This window comes from Salminus brasiliensis, chromosome 21, assembly GCF_030463535.1.
Source record: "Salminus brasiliensis chromosome 21, fSalBra1.hap2, whole genome shotgun sequence".
Lineage (NCBI taxonomy): Eukaryota > Metazoa > Chordata > Actinopteri > Characiformes > Bryconidae > Salminus > Salminus brasiliensis.
This window is the reverse complement of record NC_132898.1, coordinates 23,365,707-23,380,569: the sequence shown is the minus strand read 5'-3', so window position 1 is coordinate 23,380,569 and position 14,863 is coordinate 23,365,707. Positions and strand designations below refer to the sequence as shown.

At 38.8% G+C, this 14,863-nt stretch overlaps 1 protein-coding gene across 1 annotated transcript; it reads right to left on the bottom strand.

Annotated features, from left to right (window-relative positions):
- Positions 1–2,657: 2,657 nt before the first annotated feature.
- On the bottom strand, positions 2,658–13,938 carry LOC140543043 (myosin heavy chain, fast skeletal muscle-like). The gene is made up of 39 exons (XM_072666058.1): positions 13,738–13,938; positions 12,931–13,074; positions 12,691–12,847; positions 12,506–12,533; positions 12,004–12,112; positions 11,834–11,926; positions 11,660–11,723; positions 11,285–11,383; positions 11,108–11,211; positions 10,879–11,017; positions 10,430–10,548; positions 10,185–10,334; positions 9,927–10,097; positions 9,526–9,832; positions 9,339–9,415; positions 9,129–9,216; positions 8,915–9,032; positions 8,698–8,821; positions 8,110–8,246; positions 7,737–7,992; positions 7,414–7,656; positions 7,135–7,311; positions 6,899–7,044; positions 6,703–6,793; positions 6,220–6,609; positions 5,884–6,010; positions 5,679–5,797; positions 5,382–5,578; positions 5,106–5,289; positions 4,866–5,031; positions 4,654–4,778; positions 4,262–4,570; positions 3,975–4,178; positions 3,767–3,892; positions 3,515–3,685; positions 3,340–3,444; positions 3,165–3,260; positions 2,907–3,038; positions 2,658–2,678 (listed from the first exon to the last, which is right to left on the bottom strand). Exons 1-39 carry the CDS (start codon positions 13,936–13,938, stop codon positions 2,658–2,660), a joined length of 5,814 nt encoding a protein of 1,937 aa, XP_072522159.1.
- Positions 13,939–14,863: the final 925 nt, after the last annotated feature.

The following is a 14,863-nucleotide window of genomic DNA, read 5'->3' as shown; positions in this document are numbered from 1 at the left end:
ATGCAAATGGTCCATATTTTTCTTCCAGTTTTATTTTTAAGTTTGCATGCTTGCCTGTTTAAAAGGATTCTAGGGTTACAAGAAGAGTCCTCTTTTTAATGAGGTTTGGCACTGAAGAAATCCTAGATCAAATTTGGAGAAGCTGTGTGATCTCACTGGTGTTCTGTTGCAGGGTCAGTGCAACCTTTTTAGGTTATACATAAATAAATTGCCCCTGTCACTTTATTCTGAACTTTTATTACCCAGTTATCTATAAATTCATCTGAATTTAAGTTTTTCATTTCTTTATGGGTTCTTTATGGCCCACTGTGATAAGAAGCCCGTTAAAAAACATAAAAACTGTTAAGTTAATATCTGTATTTAAAGCATGCGTCGACAGTAGTTTTAATTTAACATTTCAAATATATTTGTTATTTGATACCAGACTGGTTTACTACCTTCTTCACTAAAGTCTTCAATGTCCTACATTGCTGAATTTGAGTTGTTTCTCTTTTTTTATTTCCATACAAATATGTAATCAAATGGCTAACTGAGCTTAGATACTAAAGCAGTGTGCTCTCACTTTGGCCAAAACAATTTTTAAAAGATGATTTACATACCAGAGTATAACACTTATTTCCAAATGAAATACAATATGTCTTTGGCAGACCATTACTAGGCAGTAAAAGTTCAGAGACCATTGCCTGTGATGAACTGGAATCATAAATTGAAATTGTGAAATGCAATATCTCAGTATAATATTCTCATTAGGAATTACTGCAGATATAGAAGCCAGATGCTGTCAGAGGTTGAGAATTTTAGTCCACTTCTGAAGGCAGTATAAAAGAGTTTAGCCAGACCCCCTAAGAGCTCCTCAGTTGCTTGAGAAGGACAGTCTCTAAAGTAAGTCTCTGACCATTACAACCCCATTTTGCACATTTGTCTGTATTGTAGGCTGTTTATCTGTATGGTGATTTAAATGTACATGGGGAAAAGTCAATGTAAGAGACTCAAATATGGACAGTTGTTATAATCTGTAATTGTTCATTTATTCACAGTAATTGACAGACAGTGTAAGATAGCAATGGGCATCACGACTCACATTGCGCAGGGTGTGCGATAGCGCCCTTCATCTCTATGCAATAACACTTACCTCGTTTATTTTCCTCATTTATGGTCATGGAATCACATAGCATTGTACCCTTTACCATGTGCTGTCTGCTGTTCTTGTTGGATGCATTTGTGTTGTAATAAACAGATGACATTATGGTTAAATTGCTTGCTTTAATTGATGCTTAAATCATAAACATAGTTCATCCTATGATAGTTCGTCCTCCGACTTTTTTGATTGTTGGCAGTTAAAACTCTTTATCTTCACCTACCAGAATGAATAGACATTTTGTCTCCAGTTTCCTATTAAACCTTCGCAACTCTTGGCTGTGATGAATTTAATTTATTACTTATCATCATTCCATTATCAATACCAACCATTGTTGATGATTTTGGGGGGAGTGGTGGCTTAGCAGTTAAAGCACTAGGCTACTGATGACAGGGTTGTGGGTTTGATACTCTGGCTCATCAAGGTGCCACTGTTGGGCTCTTGAACAAGACCATTAACACTTTCTGCTCCCCGGGCACCACAGCGATGGGTCAATGGTGGCTATTATGGGTGTCTATATATATAATTTAACTGATTAGGCATGTCATGCCTGCAATATATGCTGTAACTGGATCTTCCTTCCCCAAATTTGGTCCCTCCCTATATCACATGGCCCCCAGGCTGAGAAAGTGAGGATGAGGGCTTCTCATCATTTTCTTGAATTGCTCAACAGGTCAGGTTTAGCCTTTAAGTCATAACCTTTTAAATTGATTTGTTTGTTCGATTTTGTATTTGTCAATGAAATTCATTGCAAATAAATTCAAATACAGTAAAAGTTTTGTATGCAGTCTGATAGTGTCATTTGCAATTAAGGCATTTAGCAACTTACAAAAGTGCTTCACTGTTTACTCAAATACCCATAGCTAGTTTGTATTGACTAGGATCCAAAGATAACTTGCTTAGATACTTCTAAATACAAACGTTAGTATAGAGACCATAATACTCAACACTACACTTTGCCCAAGTACTCTCCAAGTACTGTCATCTGCGGGACTAATAAAGGACTATCTTATCTTATCTTATCTCATCTTTCCACTAATTGAAGAGGCATTTAGCTGGTGTTTTTTAATTGAATTGTTTTATCGACTTTGTATTTATCAATACTAAACACATGAAATTTCAAATACAGTAAAAGTAAGATTTGTGTGCAGTCTGACAATGCCATCTTATTTAGAAGTCTTTTATTTGATGTTTGACTTCAAGTGATACACCTAGAATCCTAATTGTTGTTTTTCTAACTATCAAATCCTTTGTTGTGGAAATATGAAACACTGATTTTTATCAACTTATAATCAATCACTTTTTATGTTATTGAAGGAGTTACGTTATGTGGATTAGTACATCTACTGTGAACACTTACATGACTGCATGCTCTTTCTGAATTTTGTGCAATACAAAAAATACAAACAACTGATGGTTTTTGCTGCAGTTTTATTAAACTGAAATTGTGAAATTGGACATTGAACAAGAAATGGATATTATATCATTGCTTGTTAGTGTCTCGTATGGTCTTCATCCATTATTCTGCCACATCTTTGCCCTGAAACACAAGTATCCTTTATTAGCAAAACTCTAAATCTTATAAAGTCTATTGTGGTTTTAATGGCATCTTGAGCTAAGATTGATTTGATAAAGTTATCTAACTGAATTAGAACAACAAGTGGAGAAGAACAAGGAATTATTTTAACTTAAAACTAACCATGTTAAAACATGTATTACTGTAATGTTAATTAAAATTGGAATACATTTTTGACCAAGTAAAATGTACCTTTCCAGCATCGCGGCTCTTGACTCTCAGCTTGTTGACCTGGGATTCAGCGATGTCAGCACGCTCCTGAGCCTCCTCCATTTCATGCTGCACCTTCCTGTACCTGGACAGGTGAGTGTTGGCCTGCTCCTCCTGTGAGTAAAAACATCACCTATTTTAGTGTTTTTAGTATGAGTACAGTATCTGCATGTTCATCTGTGTATTTGTGTCATGTATTGTAATGCACCACATGAAGCAGATTATACGATGCACACTTACAGCTTCCTCAGCCTGTCTCTTATATGCCTTTACTTTGAGCTGAAGCTTATCCACCAGATCCTGCAGTCTATTCACATTCTTCTTGTCTTCCTCGGTCTGAAAAGGATGTTCTAATTTAAGGGTTTACTTTATGTAAAATTATTCTTAAAGCCAGTCTGTTTTTATATTTCTGTACCTGGTAGGTGAGCTCTTTCACTCTCCTCTCATATTTACGAACTCCTTTAACAGCATCGGCACCACGTCTCTGTTCAGCTTCAACCTCTGTCTCCAGCTCACGCACCTAGAACAAATCTGAATTAGTGAAGGTCACAAAATCACAGGTTCTTTAATGTGCTGTTGGTAGAACATACCCTAGACTCAAGTTTCTGGAGCTGTTTCTTTCCACCCTTCATGGCAAGGTTCTCAGCCTCATCCAGGCGATGCTGCAGATCTTTGATGGTAACCTCAAGGTTCTTCTTCATCCTCTCCAGATGAGCACTGGTGTCCTGTTCCTTCTTCAGCTCCTCTGCCATCATGGCAGCCTAAAGAATGAGCCAGCAAGTGGGTTTAGTGTTGTCATTGTGAATCACATAGGCAGAAGATCTATGTAGTTAAACACTCACATCAGTAATGGCCTTCTTAGCCTTCTCTTCAGCATTTCTGGCTTCCTGGACTGTATCATCCACCTCACCTTGGACCTGAACCAGATCAGCCTCAAGCTTCTTCTTGGTGTTGATTAGACTGGTATTCTGTAGAAAAAAAAAAATACAATTTAATCCTTTGAAGATGATTATAAAAGTAACTGGAAGGTTCCAAGATTGTTAAACGTACCTGAGAGTGCAGCAGTGCCACACGTTCACTGGCATCCACCAGCTCCTGTTCAGCCACTTTGCGGCCTCTCTCTGTCTGTTCCAGTGCAGATCTCAGCTCCTCGATCTCGGCCAGCATCAGGTTATTCCTGCGCTCCACCATGGCAACCTGCTCCTTCATGTCTTCTTGTCCTCTAACAGCATCGTCAAGGTGCAGTTGGGCATCCTGATGTGAAAGTAAAAAAGGTTTTCTGAATGTCTTCCTCCACAAAGTTTCTAAATGATTGCAAGAAGATCTTGGAGGTTTACCTTGAGCTGTCCTTGGACGTTTCTGAGCTGTTTCTGGGCCTCAGCAGCCTGACGGTTGGCATGGCTCAGCTGAATCTCCATCTCATTAAGATCTCCCTCCATTTTCTTCTTGACTCTGAGGGCATCATTCCTGCTCCTGACCTCAGAGTCCAGAGTGCTCTGCATGGACTCAATAACTCTCTGGCTGTTCCTCTTGATTTGCTCCATCTCCTCATCCTTTTCAGCCAGCTTCCTGTCAATCTCACCCTTTACTTGGTTGAGCTCCAGTTGGACACGAAGAATCTTGGACTCCTCATGTTCAAGTGTGCCCTGAAGAATTGTGTAAAATATTGGAAAATTGCAAATTCAGATTCCTGCAACTTAAACTCATTAAGGTTATGTGTAAACTTCACCTCAGCTTCCTCAAGAGCAGTCTGGATTTCTGATTTCTCCGTCTCCACTGTCTTCTTTGCCTTCTCCAGTTCATGGATGGACTTTCCAGTCTCACCAATCTGTTCAGTCAGGTCAGAGATCTCCTCTGCAGAAGTAAGAGGAATATGTTTCTTATTTAAGATCTACCAAGCTCTAGAGATAATCTTTCTATGTTCATTTCTGAGGTACATACGCTGCAAATTCTTGTTCTCTCTCTTGAGGGTCTCCAACTGGTCAAGAGCTTCCTCATATGAGTTCTTCATCTTAAAGAGCTCAGTGCTGAGAGAGCGAGCCTCTTTCTGAGCTCCTTCCAGCTCAGCCTGACCTTCTTCATACTTCTGCTTCCATTCTGCCAGCACCTGAAAATGACAAGTATAATGAAATGTCAATTTTAACATGTTGATGTTTAATGATGATTTGGCAAGCCCTTCACCTTGTCAAAGTTCCTTTGCTTCTTGTCAAGGTTTGCAGCTAATGCATTGGCTCTCTCAACATCAATCATGAGGTCCTCCACTTCACCCTGCAGTCTCTGCTTGGTCTTCTCCAGAGAGGCACACTTGGAGTTCACAGCTTCAATAGATTCCTCAGCATCCTGCAGACGCTGGGCAAGCTTTTTCCTGAGAAAGTCAAGTTGTGTAATGTTACATTTTGATTTATTTTAAATTTATATCATATGTCTATCTGTTATTACTGTCCCTAATTCACTTACTTGGACTCCTCAAGCTCCTCAGTACGCTGGATGGCATCTGTCTCATATTTGCTTCTCCACTGAGCCACCTCACTGTTGGCCTTGGACATTCCACGCTGAAGCTCACCCTTGGCCTCCTGCTCTTCCTCAAACTGCTCTCTGAGCAAGTCACAGTCATGACGAGCTGATTGTACAGCATGAGCCAGGGCGTTCTTCGCCTAAAATTTAGCACCCATTTTTTTCAGTCATTAATTTATGAAATTGGGTGCTTGGGTGTTAAAGTTGGGTCAAAGTGGCAATATTGCATTTTAATAGTACCTTAACTTCCTCCTCAATTTGTCTCTTGAGTTCCTCAATCTGCTGTGTGTAAGCTTGTTTTCCTCTGGTCAGCTGAGAAACAAGTGCTTCCTTCTCCTCCAGCTGACGGCCAAATTCCCCTTGGAAAAGGTTTGAGCAGGTTAGTTGAGAAATGACAGATTGCACTGAATTATTTCCCCTCTTTAGTTATTGTGTCTCTAATTACCATTCTCAGTCTGAAGTCGTGCTCTTTGTGCACTGATGTCATTCAGTTGACGGACGTGTTCATCACTTTTAGCTTTGAGTTCACTCAGCTGGTCCTCAAGAGTACGACACATCTTCTCTAGATTTGCCTATGTGTGTACATGAAATTAAGAAACACAGTGATACCTTACATTAATGAGCTTTTCATTCAAAAATGTTGCGGTGTGTCCCATATGCTTTATGTTGTGCAATCCTTCAGACACATTCCATCAAACCTGGTTTTGCATAGATGTGGATAAAACAATTCATTTCCATTTGAGAAAGTTAGGCTTTTCACCACAATGTCAAATAAACACACCTTTGCTTTTGCCACAGCCTCCATGTTGCTGGACAGGTCATCTATCTCCATCTTATATTCACTCTTCTCTTTCTCCAGCTTCTGTTTGACCCTCTGAAGGTTGTCGATCTGCTCTCCAAGCTCAGCAACACTGTCAGCTTGTTTCTTGCGGAGAGCAGCAGCTGTGGCTTCATGCTGCAGAGTGGATTCTTCTAGATCACGGCGCAGCTTCTGGAACTCAGCCTCACGCTTCTTATTCATCTCAATCTGAGCAGCAGTGGCACCACCAGCCTCCTCGAGCCTCTCACTGATCTCTTCAAGTTCCCTGGAGAGATCAGCTCTTTGCTTCTCAACTTTAGCTCGAGCTGCACGCTCAGCTTCAATTTCCTCCTCCAGCTCCTCAATACGAGCCTGAAAGAGACGTATTCAGTCTTTAAACATTAACTGACATCAGAATATCAAATGTTACCAAATTCCCCATAAAAATCTCCAGAGATGATATACCTGGAGTTCCTTAATCTTCTTCTGAAGCTGAGCACCCAACGACTGTTCATCCTCGATCTTGCTCAGAAGTTGGCTAGTTTCAAAGTCCTTCCTGTTTGAAAAATGTATCAGGAAAACAATTTAGCATTTGTCAGTGAATGGAGTCTAACAATACTGACAAATTCATTTGTAGTCTACACTCTATGGTGATACATACTTCTTGATCTTTTCCTCAGACTGCTGCTTGTCATTCTCCAGATCCATTATGGACTCCTGGGCCAGTTTCAAGTCACCCTCAAGCTTCCTCTTGGCTCTCTCAAGGTCCATACGGAGTTTCTTCTCTTGCTCCAGTGAACCTTCAAGCTGTAATTTATGAAAACCATGAGCTGCATTTTTAGACAAAGGGACAAAACTGTCCATTATTACACTTATTTTATTTTAGTTAGGTCTTACATCATCCACTTGTTGTTCAAGCTTTGTTTTGGATTTAGTCAGAGTGTTGACTTTGTCTTCCTCTGCCTGGAGATCATCCAGAGTCTGCTGGTGTGCCTCTTGAAGGGCCTTCTTCTCCTTGGTGAGCTTGGCAATGCTCTCATCCTGAGAGGCCATCTCCTCAGTCAAATTCTTCACCTGTGTAAAGACATTTTTTTTAAAACATTAGTGCCAAATGGTGTATCTGTTTACATTACTCTCTGAATATTTTAAATATTATTTTATATTATTAATATTAACCTTGTTCTCAGTGGCATGTTTCTCCTTCTCCACTTTAGCCAAGGTGAGCTCCAGATCATCAATATCCTTCTTCAGCTCAGAGCACTCATCCTCCAGTTTCCTCTTCTTGGCGGTCAGCTCAGCATTGATTTCCTCCTCATCCTCCAGTCTCTCATTTGTCTCTTTGAGTTTGGCTTCAAGCTGGATCTTACTCTTGATGAGCCCCTCACACCTTTCCTCAGCATCTGAGAGGTTCTCAGATTCCTGTAAATGTAATGATTTTAGTACCAGTGAACATTATCCAACATGCTTCAAAGTTTTACAACTTGACATTAAATTCTTACAGATGTAACTTGCAGTTGCAGGTCATTTTTCTCCTGAAGAAGTGACACCATCTTCTCCTCAAGATCTTTCTTCTTGGCCAGTGCCTTTGCCAGATCCTCCTTCATTTTCTCATAATTCTCCTTCATGGCAGCCATTTCTTTCTCTGTCTCTGCACTCTTCAGCAGAGGCTTGATCTTGAAGTACAGCTTCATCCATGGCCAGTGTTTCACGTTCATGAATGAGCGGATGTTGTACTGAATGGAATAGATGGACTCTCTGCAATTGAAAATGACCCAGTTATGCATACATCTTATTTAGAGCTGCGTGTTTTATTTTAGTTTGTAGCAATTCCATTTAAAGGGTTTCTGCATGTTTGCCTCAATCCAAATATACCTCCTCTCCATCATCTTGACAAACTCTCTCCTCATAAGGTAGCCACGGCAAAGAGCTTGAGTCATGGTCACCAGAGATGCCAATTTCTCATCTCGCATCTCCTCAAGTGTACCCAGCAGACCAGCTTTGAAGAACACCTATGTACAGATGATGTGAAAATATTCAGGGTGAATCATGCTAGCGGTGGGATCGGAGCGAGGCGTGGATTTTTACAAAGCTGTTTTCCTTTGCTCCAATATCGCGTCAGTGTAACATGTGATTTTGGCCCATAATGCACTTTCTTTCAAAATGATTATGTCAATATGCTAAATTTTGCCTGATCTTTTGTTTTATATATCTTATTGCGTTGATCTGAGTGGAAAGCATTTCTCTACCAGTTGTACCATGTATGTCTATGTATGTAACAAACAAACTTCAATTTTATTACTTTGATTCATTTGAATATGAAAGGGGCCCTGTTGTTTTTATGTTGGTTTTTAGTAGCTTTATACGGAAGCTTTTTTACAGAAGATTTTACAATTTATTTCTTAACAAGGACATGATTAGTCTACTAATCTATACTAAACTAGTATTAATGGAAGCACTTACTTTGGTGTGCCCAAACTTGTACTGGGTGTGGTCCACATCAATGGAGCCCAAGAGTTTCTCTGAGGCTTTCTTGTTGTCAATGAACTGCCCCTCTGGGATAACACTGGCATTCAATACTTTGTATCTGAATGAAGAAGATTTATAATCGTTTTTTTTAGTTTAGCAGTAATTATTGCATTTGTTTTAGAGTTTTAAATAATAAGATTAAGAAAATGACCTTTGCTTAAAGTCAGCGTAGAGGATTCTGCTGGGGAATCCCTTTCTGCAGATTCTGATACCCTCCAGCACACCATTACACCTCAGCTGGTGGATAACCAAGAAGTTCTCCATCAGACCTGGAGGAGCAAGAGTATGTTAGTATTTATAGTTGTATAGTTTTAAGTTTAAAAGGTCTTCCTAGTTCACAAAAAAACATTTTGGAAAGTGCCTACCTGGAGTCTTGGACTCATTTGGAATCAAGCAGCGCACAAAGTGAGGGTGAGTGCTCCTCAAGTTGGACATGAGCTTTCCTAGATTCTCCTGTGTAGTTTTATTTTACATCAGTTTAGCTACATTTGCACATTGCGATTTTTATTGTCAGCACATACAGCTCATATACATTCATGTTTTTCTAATAATATGAAATTCTCATGAAACCTTACCCTGAACAATGCAGATACCGTCTGGAAAGAACCACCCTTCTTTTTGCCAGCCTTCTTGCCGCCTTTGCCGCCAGCATCTGTAGATATAGTCCACCATTCTATCATTAGTACTGCAGTTTCATGCTGATGTGTATGTCTAAAGTTTACTATCAGATATAACTTTTATATGTATGTTTTATCACCTTACCATCAGCACCTGCATGACTTAAATACAGTAAAGACAGCAGTTTGTTTGCTGATTTCTGGTATAGCTGCACAACAGAGTCATTCAGGGGGTCCTTGTTCTTGTCCAACCAGCCAGAAATGTTGTAGTCCACAGTGCCGGCGTAGTGCACCAGAGAGAAGTGAGCTTCTGCTTTACCCTTGGCTGGTTTTGGCTTTTGGAAAGCATTACATTTGCCAAGATGCTGGTCGTGCAGCTTGTTCTTGAAGGATGTGTCTGTTGCCTTGGGGAACATGCACTCCTCTTCCAGGATGGAGAAGATGCCCATTGGCTGATGGTGACAGACTGTTATTAGTGCCAGTAAAAGCAACATTGCATTGTTTATTGTTTTTTTTTAAGGTTGTCGTTGATTCTACACAACTTACCTTCTCAATCAGCTCAATGCAAGCGGCCAAGTCCATACCAAAGTCAATGAACTCCCAGTCAATTCCCTCTTTCTTGTACTCCTCTTGTTCCAGCACAAACATGTGGTGGTTAAAGAACTGTTGCAGTTTCTCATTTGTGAAGTTAATGCAGAGCTGCTCCAAGCTGTTGAACTGTTACAGCAGATCAATATATTAGACATTTGCAGAACTGGAGAAAAAGGTTTATCAAAATTTGAGAATTTAAGAGCAAATACTTACATCAAAGATCTCAAATCCAGCAATGTCCAGCACACCAATGAAGAACTGCCTTGGCTGCTTTGTGTCCAACATCTCATTGATACGCACGACCATCCACAAGAACATTTTCTCATAGATAGATTTACAAAGAGCCATGACAGAATTGTTCACCTGTAGAGTCCAAAAATATGCTTTGGTCCTGTGTTGATTTTTTTTTTTCAATTCAAAGTCTTATTTGTTTTGTGAGTTACACAATGTCCCATTACCTGAGGTACAGTCTGGCCTTTGGTCACATACTCATTTCCGACCTTCACTCTGGGGTAGCACAGAGCTTTCAGCATGTCAGCAGAGTTCAGGCCCAAAAGGTAGGCGATTTTATCAGCAACTGAAAAAAAGTGACGGTTAGTTTTTTAAAATGGAGCTTTCTATTGTGCTTCAAAATGTACCCACCTAAATTGTGTGATATAGTTACAGTTTTTAAATTGAATTGATGCACCTCAATTGTATAATTGCCATGATTCATAAATGGTAATTCTCATTACAGTAGAGGTACTCAAGGGGAATTGTATTGTTTAAGTTGGCTATTGGTATTGATTGACTTTTGCCTGCACTACTATGATTTTTTTGCAGTATGAAATTAAGAAGTGTGTATAAATAATGTTAAAAACACATGATCAGGACATGAATTTTTGATTGACCTAAATAACATGTATACCCTCAGTGCCATCAGGCTCAGCCTGCTCCTCTCTCTGCTTCTGCTTGAACTTCATATTGCCATGATGCATCACAGCACCAGTCAGCTTGTAAATGCTGATTTTCTCCTCAGCGTTGAAGCCCAGGATGTCAATAGCAGTCTGTATTTGGTGAAACAGAGTGGATAGACCGTTGAAGATTAGACACATATTTAATAATGCCAATATGAAGTTTAGTGAACTTGTGCTTACATCTGTGGCAATGAACTCCTCCACATCATTGATGCTTTTGACTGTGATTTCACCCTGGCTGATCATATGGTAGTCATAGGGGTTGGTGGTGATGAGCAGTGCCTCTGTGTGGAAGAAATAGTAAAGTCAGTCTTCCGACAATTACATGAAAAAGACTAAGACTTTTATATTCCTTACCAAGCAGCTCTGGCTTGTGTCCAGTCATGAGCTGGTAGAAGATGTGGTAGCTCCTCTCAGCAGACAGCTGGAAAGTGACTCTTGACTTTTCCAGTAGATCTGTTGATACATTGTTAATTTTAATTAGATGCAGCATTTTGTTAATGCTTTGTGTGTGACTTAAAATGGTGTAGGAAAAAGACTGTGACACTGAAACGTCTATCCTGTGAAGGTTCCACATCGATTGGATGTTTGCCATGTGTATTTTCATTGCAAATTCCCATTTAGATTTGCAGAAATCTGATGTTTATCTCCATGTTTTACAAGTAACTGGGAAGTCACATTATGATGTACAGAACTACATAACATTCTTCACCTGTACTGAATGAAACTTACATGTTTCAATATCAGCTGAGGCCAGTTTGCCAGTTTGCCCAAAATGAATTCTGATGAATTTACCCTGGAAATCCAAAAGGATGTTTAGATTAATTATTTATTCTTTTGTTGTGCGTTTTTATTACACTTGCTGAGAGTAAATCTGGGGATCTAACAGTATTTGTTTGTACTCACAAAACGAGAGGAGTTGTCATTTCTGATGGTCTTGGCATTGCCATAAGCCTCCAGCAGGGGGTTGGCTGCAATGATTTGGTCCTCCAGTGAACCCTAGAGAACACAGCACATATTTTAATGAGGAGTTCTCACACAAATGCTTTCAGAATCCTGTTTGTCTTTTCATTTACCTGCATTTTGCCAGGAACAGGCTCTGCCTTCTTCCCACTCACTGCAACTGTTGCAAAGTACTGGATGACACGTTTGGTGTTAACAGTCTTTCCTGCACCAGATTCTCCACTGGGGATATAACAAGATTTAACAACCAGTAATTAACACTGTTGCCTGAAGTAAAGTCTTACTTACTTTGCCCTTTTACTCTTTTCAGGGATTTTTTTCAAACATTAATTGAAAGTTTATTTTATCTTTCACATAATTGGATAAACCATCACATGACCAATTTGAGCTTTTTGTAGTTATCAGCAAAATCAGCATAATTAGAAAGGAAAATTAGAAAGGGACTTGGTATGTTTTGCAAGACAATGCGGAGTGAAACCTCAGTAGTTTTTGACCAATAATGTTTTTAGAAACCTTTAAGTGACTGAATTAGCCTTTGAATATTTAAAACGAGGATGCGTCAATCAAGAATACAAAAATAACAAAGCTTTCATAGTGTTATATGTCTGCACTTACGTAATCAGGACGGACTGGTTCTCACGATCTAAAAGAAAATATAGCACGTTATTCCTTATACTCCATTGTTACAGTATAAGAGTGCAGAAACACTTTGTCAGAATGCTTACAGTCGTACTTTGCTTCTCTTACATCAATTGATCTGTGAATATTGTTTTTCCATTTAAAAACAATTGACATCATACCTGTGAGCATTAACTGATAGGCATTATCAGAGATGGAGAAGATGTGGGGTGGGGCTTCAATTCTCTTCTTGCCTCTGTATCCAGTTACAACAACTGCGTCATACACTGGGAGCCACTTGTAGGGGTTCACAGTGACGCAGAACAACCCTGAGTAGGTCTGAAGATGTGAACAGAAGGTTATCATGGAGTAACCTCTCATTTATTAAACAGTCTAATTCAGTCTTTCAGTTTTAAACTTACGTAGATCATCCATGCTGCGTAACGCTCTTTGAGGTTATACAGCACACAAGGCTCGTTGAGGTGGGTCATCATGGCCATGTCCTCAATTTTGTCAAATTTGGGAGGGTTCATAGGAAAGATTTCATCTTCCTTAACTGTGAGGGTCTGTGAAGTGAGGGAGGATTGTAGTATTACACAAAAGTGCAAGTCACCTGAACACAGTTTACATCAAGTTTATGTAGGTATATGGAGTTTGCAGCAGTGTGCAGTACATACATGTTAGAAGTAATAGATTAAGATTAAGTGGCTTATTGGCATGATTTTGCAGTTTGTCATGATTTAAAAAAAATATTGGTCTGAAGTACTTACTGTAGATTTCATATTGAAGTATTGTATTTTAAAATATGTACGTAATCAAAACTCAAGAAAATGAACTTCTTAAATAGTTACTTTGAATAAGTATTCATAATTAATTTATTGTTTATTATTATTTTTATTATTAATAATAATAATTATTATAATAAATATTAATTAAAAATTGTAATTACACAGTAATTTATAAAGTTTTATTTTTTGTTTTAAATAAAATACTACAGCTCCAGAATGAGGAGTGCAACCAATTGCAATGAATTATTACTGCCTCTGTATGACTACAGTTTACTCACAATTGCACTTATTTATACACCAAATTAAATAAATGAACTAAAATCAAATTGTTGATTGAATTTGGAGAAAATGTAACTAGTGTACATCTCATATTTTAATCAGTTTCATTCATAAACCACAGAATATGGTGAACAACAATCTCATAATTCATGTTTCACTTACTTTTCCACACAGAGTTTGAACAGTGGCTTTACCACCCTCTTTACTCTTCAGTGTACCCTTCAGGTACATCTCAGCAGGCTCGCACACAAAGAAGGCTGTTTTAGCATCAAAAGGTTTGTTCTGAGCCTCAATCCTCTCCTTGTCTGGCTTGCGGAGGTAGATGGCCGCTGGGCCAAAACACTCCATCTCTCCATCCCCCATGATGACGTTTTACTGTGAAGTTAGATGTTTGTCATTCCTGTTGCAAATTCACATTGGCATGCTTCATGAATGACTTATTTTGTAGTGAACTGCAGCTCTCTGGATCTCCTGGCATTTTTCAATGTTATCTCTTTTTCTTCTAGTTTGGTTGAATCTTATATAGGCTAGTGACATGTAGAAGAAGTTACTTCGCACAAGTTACCTTTTTTCCCAAGTATAGGAAAGTGGTTGGCAGTTGTTTGGCCGTTGAATCTTAAAGATGAAAACAAGACAAGTAGTTAAGAAATGATTGAAGATCAGATTAAAATACATTATAAATACTAATAAGTGATTAGTTTTATGAGAATGTTTCTACGAAAATTTATTAAGTAATTAACATCATGTACTCACCTATGCAGGGTGCCTGGGGTAGCCTCAGTGCTTGGGGGAGCCTCTTATATAGCCCCATTAACATTCACTCAGCAGAAAGTTCAGGCTATGTTTGGTCATGGATTCTTGCTTGATGGATTTCCTCCATAAGTGGCAATGATGAGGGCATGCTCATGTAGCATACTTTAAAGTACTGGTGTTCTGTATTAGGCTCATTTCAGTAAACCTAATTTCTATACAGAACTTTTCTAACAAGGCTATACTCTTGAAAATGTTTCTATTCTTTTTAAACAGTTTTGATCAGTATTTTTTTTTTACTTTTGGGGGGCTGATAAAAGTCAGAAAAGAGGATACACACTAATTAATAATATTATTTCAAAAAATGGCCATGATTAATCCCTTCAGTGTCAGCAAATATCCTAATGTACTGTGTAAAAACCATGTGGACATGCAAATGGTCCATTTTTTTCTTCTAGTTTTATTTTTAAGTTTGCATGCTTGCCAGTTTAAAATTACTCTAGGGTTACAAGAAGAGTCCTCTTTTTAATGAGGTTTG